The sequence below is a fragment of the Monodelphis domestica genome, chromosome 1 (assembly GCF_027887165.1).
Source record: "Monodelphis domestica isolate mMonDom1 chromosome 1, mMonDom1.pri, whole genome shotgun sequence".
Classification (NCBI taxonomy): domain Eukaryota; kingdom Metazoa; phylum Chordata; class Mammalia; order Didelphimorphia; family Didelphidae; genus Monodelphis; species Monodelphis domestica.
The window spans coordinates 80,436,271-80,446,010 of NC_077227.1; the positions used below are offsets into that span (position 1 = coordinate 80,436,271).

A 9,740-nucleotide genomic window follows, 5' to 3' on the forward strand; every position below is an offset into this window, starting at 1 on the left:
AAGCACATCAAAAATGAAGCTTTTAAAATAACCTCTACGAAAAAGTATGGGATAAGCCATGGAACTGAGTAGACAAGATGAGATGATCCTAAACTTATTGTGTTTGTGAATTTTTTCTACAGAACAGAGACTGGGCAGTGGCTTTTTCTTCAGTGTTGGAGAGCACAGTGCTGTAGTACCCAGTAGGTGTCACTGCAACATAACGGACACCAGTGAGCTTTCAAAGCTATTTAAAATAGGGTGATTCTTCAGCCGTCTGTGTGTGTGTGTGAGAGAGAGAGAGAGAGAGAGAGAGAGAGAGAGAGAGAGAGAGAGAGAGAGAGAGAGAGAGAGAGAGAGGGAGGGAGGGAGAGAGGGAGAGAGAGGGAGAGCGAGCAACCTTGGCTGTTAAATAATCAGAAGACCTGGATGTTTTTTTCTATATCTATATTTGCTAACACTGTTTTCTTTTATAACCATATTTCCTTAAAGTTGTACTGAGCTAGAATAAGGTCAATAAAAAATGAGGATTTAAATAGAGAAAGAAGTTTTCAGTACAGCCCACTCACTCTCTTAACTTCCATTACTACAAAAATATTATTTTAAATTTTTGCAAAACATGCCCTCTTTTTCATTGAAGATTGTTTCTCAAAGAATTGATAAATTGTTTATATTTTTATGTATTTGGACAGATGTGTTTTCATGGAATTTATATATACATATACTTACATATGCTTATATATAAATATAGATTTATAGCTGGCAAGAATCTTAGGCTATTTAATCCAAACCCCAGGAGCCCTCATTTTACATATGAGGAGCCTGAGATGCATTAAGTGATGTGATCATGGTAGTAGTAAAAATGGCAAAGTCTGCAGCCTTACGCAACCCTTCCTGACTCTTCCACTTTCATTTTTTCAGAACGGTGCTGTGTGGCTTTCACCCTGAGCATCAGGTTCTATTTGCACCCAAATCTGCAGGGTTTTATATAGATTTTTTTCTCTTGGCACTGAACCAGGATTCTGAGGAAAAGTTTCATTCTTAATTGCAGTTTCCTATTCTTTTCTAGCTTTGTCTTATTTTATAATTCCTCCTTCCTCACCCTCCCCTGCCCTTTATTCTGTGCTCTAGCCAGGCCAACCAATGTCTCCTGATCATTAATCTCTGGAGGTCAGAACTAAGAGCAGTGGACAGATCTTACAAAGAGATCAACTGGGGCTTGATGTCAAGAACATTTTCATAACTCTTGGAGCTATGCAAATATAAACTGGGTTGCCTTGGGTACAAGCACAAATTCCTCTGCTGGAGGTTTTTTTTTTTTTTAAGTCTATTTGGTTTCTTGTCCAAGGGAATCTTGTAATTGCATAGCTTGATCTCTATGGCCTCTGTGGTTCTTTCTGATGCTGAGGGGTTTTTTTTTGTTTGTTTGTTTTTGTGATCCTGTTAATATGCCATATTCTTTCCATCTTCTTCCCAGTGTCTGGGATGTTGTTCCCTTCCTTCCTGACTCTGTGAATGAGTGATGAGGTCGAGCCACCTCCTCCAGGAAAGCTTCTTTGTTGTTCAAGGTGTATCACTAACCACGCTGTCCCACAACCTCCTGCTATTTTTTTATGTTACCCTCTCTAACGTACTTTGAAGAAGTATTTTAGAAGCAATGTTAGAAGCATTTCGTGGTATCTGTTTGTGAGTCTTATTGTCCTCTGAAGTCAGAATTGCATCTTAGTTAAATTTTACCACACCTTAAAACATGCTCTCTACCTATTAACAGCCTTAATATCCATTTCTTGAACAGAATTATGTTCTTAAGCCTGCCACATTTTAGTAAATACTAAATTACTGGAAGGAAGAATTGAATAGGTGTGAACTGAAGGTTGTATCACTGCATCACTGACTTCACTCAGGAAAAAGTATCAAAGAGGTCGTTTTGTTTGTTTTTGTCTAATAGCCACTGAGAAGCAAGGGAAAATGGGGTCCTGACATGTCCCAAGATTGAACGGAATATTGAGTAAGGCCGATACATATCTTGGGTACTTCAGTATATCTGCCTGTGAATAGCAAAAAGGGTTGGAATGCTTTGTGGATGAACATCTCCCACTCATTCCCTCCCTTGGCAGGACTGAATCGCACAGGGAAACCAAATTGACTGAGGTGCCAAAGAGCTGTGAATGTTTATATTCCATAATCAACTGTTAATACATTTTACTTTATGGTTGGAAATACTCTTCCCAGAAGTTTGACAGTTTATTATTCACCCTTTCTACTTGCTCTTCTCTCACACCAGGTCGTCTAGCAGCCCCTTTGCTAAAACGATTGAGCTTGTCTACATCTAAATTGAATAGTTTAGCCATTGGATTACGTCAGATTGCTGCTTCCTCAAAGGACAGTGTTGGGCAAGTCTTGCGCAGGATAAGACTCGCAAAAGATTTGGAACTGGAGCAAGTTACAGTCCCCATTGGAGTCCTTCTGGTGATTTTTGAGTCCCGCCCTGATTGCCTGCCTCAGGTATGTAGCAGTGACACCTTTCTGCCCTCTGGGCTTGGGGTCCTTCTCATGACTTGACCTTGATTTCCTCAGAAGAAGATGCTCGAGGTTTCATTCTCAGCTCTTCCTTAGTCACTGCTAGCAGTATGCCTATCGTGTTTCTTTAGTTCTGACTTGGTACCTATGAGATGGGAAAGAACGTATTCATCTATAGAGGTAGAACAGGGAGGAGGTTGCCTGAAGTCACACAGTAAAGTACAAAATGTTTTGCAGTGTAGTGTTTAACTTTCCTGACCCACTTCATCTCTCTAGTATTTCAGTGCCAATGATTATTTAGACCTGGTGTAAAAAGGGACCTTTTTAAGTAGCACAAAATGTCTAACTAGGGTAGCCATTGAAATTCTTGAGCAATAATATTCTCGTTTTAAGTAACCTTAATTTTAAGATCTTAATAGATCATTCAAGACAAACTAAACTAGCCAGTCTAGAATCCAAAGAGAGTGAGCTGGGCAAAGGAGTTTAACAAAAGAACCCTCATGGCCAGAAGAGGGAGAGAGCCCAGGAAACTTCTAGGCATGCTAATATCGCCCCTTGTGGCTTCATCACTCAGCCATCCCCTGGACAGCCCAAGACGAATAGCCACCAAGAAGGTGGTCTGAGAGATCCCAAATCCTCCTTCATTACTTCATCACAGGACATGGCAGGTCTTAAGGTCACCAACAGACCTTTTTCCTCCCCGCCATGTGAGTTGGGTCACCGTAGTCCAAAATGGTAGTTAGGGCTTGCTGATTTTATTTCAGTCCAGTGACTGCTTAGTCCTAAACTAAATCCTGTTATCCTTTCAAGATATAAACAGAAGAAGGGAGGACTCTGTTTCAGCCTTAAAATCAAACTGTTTTGGGGGACTAAAAGGGAAATTATTTCACAAAAGATAGGACAATTCAAGATCAATTTTCCAATTGGACATAGAGTTTATATTTAAAGGAGCTCCAATAAATGAAAAATGGAACATGGGCTTAACTTAAATAAATTTTGGAATCATCCTGGTGGTCAGTAGTGTTCGTGTAATCTTACAATAGAGACATTGATTCCACAAAATAAAAAAAAAAACTAATCTTAAAGGCATGCTCTGCTTCTGTTAGCTCAAATCCTCTAGGGAAAGTCTCTCTACTACTTAACCCCCCGCTGATACCAACTCCTTCTGTGTAAGTATTCTGGCCACAAGATAGCCAAAGAAAGTTTTATCACTGTGAGATAAAGGGACAACCACAATATTCCAGTGTCCCAGAGTCCCATAATTGACATTGTAAATGTTATTTCTTAGAATTTCTGAGATGGAAGGGACCATCCAATCTAGGTAGCATCTTACTAAAACCCTCTCTACAGTGTTCTTGATAAGTGATCATCCAGCTTCTGATGATGGATTTCCATTGAGGAAGAACTTCCTGGACCACTCACTCAACTTTAAGACAGTTTGAATGTTTAAGAAGTTTGCCTGATATCATGCCCAAGACTACTCCTGCAACTTGTACTCATTGTCTGAGTAGAATAAATCCAATTCCTTCTCTACATGACAGATAGCCTTTCAGATATTTAAGATTTATATCATGTCTCTTTTACTTTCTTCCCCCCACCTTCTCCCCTCAAACATTTCTTGTCTAGGTTCCATTTCCAATTCCTTTAATCAACTAAGGCTTCCTGCAGCTGACTCTGTCCTCCTTAAAATGTGCCCCAAAACTGAACTTAATTCTCTAGATGTGGTCGGATGAAAGTAGAATCCTAGGGGACCACCATTTCCTTTGTTCTGGTCACTCTTCCTCAATGTGGTCTAGGAGAGCATTAGCTTTTTTGCCATTTCTCATTAAAATTCTTAGATCTCCTGTTTTTGTTTATGTCGCTACACCTTCCTGTCCTGAACTTGTTTATAAAGTCTAATTTTTAGTCCAAGTGTATGATTTTATCTTTGATTTTATTAGATGTGGTTCATTTTTCTAGCTTGCCAAGTTAGTTTTGGATATTTAGCTGTCATCCAAAACATTTAGCTGACCCTCCCAGTATTATATAATGTGCTAGTTTGGCAATCATGACTTATATGGCTTTACCCCAATGACTGATAAAAATGTCAGTAGCACAGGGCCAAGTAAAAATCCCTCATGCTAAAGACCAACCATCCCAATTGACATTGGCTCATTAATAACTACTCTTTAGAGATAATCATTTAGTTATTTCTAAATTCATTTAATTTTATTATCCTCTAGCCCAAGCCTCTCCGTGTTTCAGAGATAGCATGAGAATCTTCATTAAATGTTTTCATAAATGCTAACTATCCTACTTTTGTTGCATTTCTTGATTTACCAGTCTGGTTATCAAAACAAGAAATGAAGTTAATAATGTGCCTTAATCAGTTTTGATGAAGCCACATTCTCTTTTAATCATTGTTTCCTTTTTTGTGTGCTTACCAATCATTCCTTTAATATTGTATGCTAAAGTGTTGCCAGAAATAGATGTCAGACTCACTTACTTCTACTTTACATATTTCACTCTTTTCCCTTAATATTAGGACTTTTCCTCTTCTAATATTTTGTCAGTCCTTCTGTTCACCAAGATCTTTAAACGGTCACCAATAATGACTTAGCAGTGATATTTATTATTCCTTTGGGAGCCCTATCATTAAGAAGGGTTATAGTCTTTCTCACCATTTCCTAAAGTATTTTGGGTTTTCACTCCTGGCTTTTTTGTTTTTTTAATAAATTTTTATTGACATCACAAAAATTTCACTCTTGCCCCTACCTAGAGAGCCATGCTATATAAGAAAAAATATTCGCTTAAAAAAAAAAAGGAACAGAAAAAAATCACCAAAACCGATCTGTCTGTTGAGAAATTATAAAACTATGAGCCACTCTCATGGTTTTCCCACACGTGCAAAGCAGTGGAATGAGAGGGTCTTCTCACATCTCTTCTTTGGAGCCATGCTTGTTCTATGTAATTTTGCAATCATATTTTTTTGTTTGCATGTGATTGTTTACATTGAAGTCATTATGTATGTTGTTTTCTTATCCTTCACATTCTTTGCACATGGAGAAGGCCAAGTTCATGGATCTATCAGGTACTCCTTAGACTCTTAAATTGTTGCAGTGAAGTCTACTCCTCGGCCTCATGCTGGCAAAGATCCCCTCTCCCCTCTGCTAAGTTGAGTCCTGTCTTGTAGGTTAATGGTTTCTGGCCCCGAGTCTCTCTGGATCACTGTAGGGTCCTTTAGGTATCCTGGCTCTTCTCTACCCAGATAAGCTGGTGTTTTAGAGAAGCTCTTAGCTGAACCATCTGGAGGGGTTTTTTTTGCTTGGGAAATGTCCTTTCCTTACACTGATTTACTACAACAATTGACTTTTCATCTTGAGGTGTTCTAAAGCTATCCACTCAAGTTGTGAGCATATGATATTTCCCCTTGAACAGGATTGTGACCAGTGTCACCAAAACATTGACCAGAATGGCTCATGGTTCTGTTTCCACCAGTGTGGGCTGCAGTGTCCCTCCCCCAGTAACTGATACTCTAGCTGTCTAGGGGCTGGCAGGTTCCTTCCTCTTCTCCACTTGTTCATATTAAATTTTGGCAAATTATCTAAGATTCAGGAAAAAGCGTGCACTTACTCCGGTAAGCCTCTGCCTATTGACTTTTCGGCCCTCAGATGCAGTGCTAGGAAGTTTACTGTTGGCACAAAGGGAGATCTTCAGGAATTCTTGTTTTAACTTAATCTGACCAATACTGGGCCACTACTTCTGTCTGATCTTTCTCACCTTTGATCTTTAGGTGGCCGCTTTGGCTATTGCAAGTGGCAATGGCTTGCTTCTGAAAGGAGGAAAAGAGGCAACCAACAGCAACCGATTACTGCATCAGCTGACTCAGGAGGCACTCTCCCTCTACGGGGTCAAAGACGCGGTGCAGCTGGTAGGTTTGCAGATTTGAATTAAGGCACAACCAAAAGAAAATCTCACGTGTATTAGTGAATGGATAGGGAGGGACAGAAGGGATAATCATGGAGCCAGACTTTATTTCTTCCTCATCGTAAACCAAATTTAACTGAATGATTCATGCAAGTATGGATTTTGCTCGAAGATGCAAGGGGTTTAGACATCATCCTTTCTTTCGAAGGGTTAATAGTCTAAGTAGATGGAATTCACATATAAAAAAGATAAAATGACCTTAAAAGTAATACTTGATATGCTAAAAAAAAAGTTTTTAAAAACTAGCTTTTAACAGAACTACACAGTTTTGCAAAGTTTAGCATAAATCTTATCTGTTTTGATACAGCAAAGCTGCAGAGAAGGTCCTATTATTATCCCCATTTTAAAGATGAGAAAACTCAGGCCAAATTAGAGGGTGACTATCCCAGAGTCATACAGCAAGAAAGTAAAGTGTTTGAGGTGGGATTTGAATGCATTTATACGAAGCCACTGCTAAGTGAGTGCTAGAGAGAGTGAATGCCATACTATATGAGAAGGGAGTGATTGTAGAGAACTGGGGTGATCAGGGGAGCTTTATAGAAGAGGGTGCGGGGCTTGAGTTGCCTTTGATGAAAAAGGGGACTTTATTCATATGGCTGTTACCGTGAGGGGAGGTGATAGAGCATGATCTCTTCTTAGAATAGTGTTTTTAAATACATTCTTCAAAAATACAAAGGAAATCAATTGCATGGAGCTACAGTTATCAACGTGTTCAAAAAGCCAAGTTCCTGGGCTCTAGGTTAAGGACCCCTGCTTTATGCTCCATATCTCAGGATCCCCTGACCTATTACGAACGGGGTGATCATGGCACTGAAAACCCTGCACAGTCAGGCTCCTTCCCACCTCTGCAGCATTCTTCTTTCCACTCACCCTCTCCCTCTTCCCTGTATGTGACACTCCATCCCCCATGTAGGAGCCTTTGCCCCAGGGACCCCCATGTCCGGCACACACTGTCTCCCCTCCTTTTAGAATCTCAAGCTTCCTTGAGAGCCCAGCAGAGGAGCCACTGCTGGCAAGACGCCTTCCTCAAGCTCCTAGCAATTGTAACCCTTTCTCCTTCTTGAAACTGTTTTGTATTGACTTGATTGGGTGCATCCTTTATCACCACCACCACCACTACTACTCTGGTAAAACGGAAGCTCCTTGAGGGCAGAGGCTGTTCTGTCTTTGTATTCCCGGTTCTACCAGTGCCTTGTACACAGTAATGCCAAAAATAGGAAAATTTGGAGGAGCAATAGTTTTGTGGTTATAGAGACAGAGACAGACAGACACGCAGTCAGAGACAAAGTCAGAGAGAGAGACAGAGAAAAACAGACAACAGAGAGAGACAGACAGACAGACACAGAGAGAGAGAGACAGAGACAGACAGAGACAGACACACACACAGAGACAGAGACAAAGTCAGAGAGAGAGACAGAGAGAAACAGACAAACACAGAGAGAGAGTCACACACAGACAGACAGCCACAGAGAGAGACAGAGACAGACAGAGAGACAGACACACAGAGACAGACGAAGTCAGAGAGAGACAGACGAAGTCAGAGAGAGAGTCACACACAGACAGACAGCCACAGAGAGAGAGAGACAGAGACAGACAGGGAGAGACACACACAGAGACAGACGAAGTCAGAGAGAGACAGACGAAGTCAGAGAGAGAGTCACACACAGACAGACAGCCACAGAGAGAGAGAGACAGAGACAGACAGAGAGACAGACAAACACAGAGAGACAGAGACAGACAAACACAGAGAGACAAATAGAGACAGACAGAGACACACACAGAGAGACAGACAGAGAGACACACACACAGAGAGACAGACAAACACAGAGAGAGACACAGCACACACAGAGAGCGATGCTAAATCTGAAGTTTGCTTTACCCAGGAGTGATAATGTGGGAATGGAGTGTAGGGGAGAACTCTGGGAGTCACTTGCATAGAGATGATGAGGGATTTGGCGCGTGATCCTGAGATCACGGAGGATAGTGTAGAAAGAGGAGACAAGTAGGGCCAGGACAGAGTTCTGGGAGGAGGAGGAGGAGGATTCAGAGAAGGAACAGGTAGAGCAGTAGGAAGGAAGCTGAAGGCATTGCCTTAGTTGTCCCGTGGGGGGGTTCTGCAGACTCAGCAGCTACCCTGTGGACGCAGAATGCTGAGGGGAGGCAGCTGCAGCCCCTGCACCCCCTCACGTGCGCCTGGCTGGGGCACTTTTTCTGTAAAGCTTTTAGGTCCCTAACGCTTGAGGGCCGTCATCTTTGTCAGAACGTCCTGCTCGGCAGGCATTTCAGTTGTACTTGGCAGCGAGGCGTGCCCTGACCCAGGTCTCCTTCCCCCGTCCTCACAGGTGAACACCAGAGAAGACGTGGAAAACCTTTGCCGGCTCGATAAACTGATTGACCTGATCATTCCACGGGGCTCCTCTCAGCTGGTCAGACACATCCAGAAAGCTGCCAAAGGCATCCCCGTGCTGGGTCACAGCGAAGGAATCTGCCACATGTACATAGATGCAGAAGCTTGTCCCGATAAGGTCACCAGACTAGGTAAGGGGGAGAGCTTAGACTTCATTTCACTGGGGACTCTCTTCCTCTCTCAGAACTCTTTTTTTTTAATTAAAAAAAATAACATTCCTTCTGTTTTGGAGTCCATATGGGCTCCAAAGCAGAAGAGTGGTCAGGGCTAGGCCATGGGGGTCAAGTGACTTGCCCAGGGTCACACAGCTGGGAAGTGTCTGAGGCCAGATTTGAACCCAGGACCTCCCGTCTCTAGGTTTGGCTCTCCATCCACTGAACCCCCCAGCTGCCCCCTCTCAGAAATCTTCATTCCATCCCCCACCTGTTCTTTCCCTTCCAGTGAGAGACTCTAAGTGTGAATATCCGGCTGCCTGCAATGCCCTGGAGACTCTGTTAATCCATCGAGATCTGCTGAGGACCCCTTTGTTCGACATGGTCATTGACATGCTGCGAGTAGAGCAGGTGAGAGCACTAGTGTGTATCGGGGTAAACCCGGATTAAAATCACCCCAGTAGAATAGAGCCTCTTGGGTCAGGCTGGTCTAGTGAATTTGCCTTATAAATTACTAAACATTTTAAAATAAACATTTTGTAAGTGAGAATGATTGTGGGAGGCTTAACCGGTGCAGCGCTCATCCGTGTCTCCAGAGGACTCGGGGGCAGAAGTAGGCGCCCACCTCGAGACAAATGCTGGGCTCGAAATGCAGAAAGAAGGACCCGCTTTCGGACAGGGCCACAATGTGGATTTCTTTTGCTTGACTCTACATA

The 9,740-nt window shown here is 42.3% G+C and overlaps 1 protein-coding gene across 8 annotated transcripts in view; it reads left to right on the plus strand.

Annotated features, from left to right (window-relative positions):
* The window catches only part of ALDH18A1 (aldehyde dehydrogenase 18 family member A1), a 50,859-nt gene that overhangs the window by 37,354 nt on the left and 3,765 nt on the right, over window positions 1-9,740 (plus strand). For all 8 annotated transcript variants that reach the window (XM_007478726.3, XM_056801919.1, XM_007478725.3 and 5 more), the window contains 4 exons: window positions 2,264-2,484; window positions 6,272-6,409; window positions 8,808-9,003; window positions 9,314-9,435. In XM_007478726.3, coding sequence (XP_007478788.2) covers window positions 2,264-2,484; window positions 6,272-6,409; window positions 8,808-9,003; window positions 9,314-9,435 — 677 coding nt within the window. The remainder of the gene's footprint in view (window positions 1-2,263; window positions 2,485-6,271; window positions 6,410-8,807; window positions 9,004-9,313; window positions 9,436-9,740) is intronic.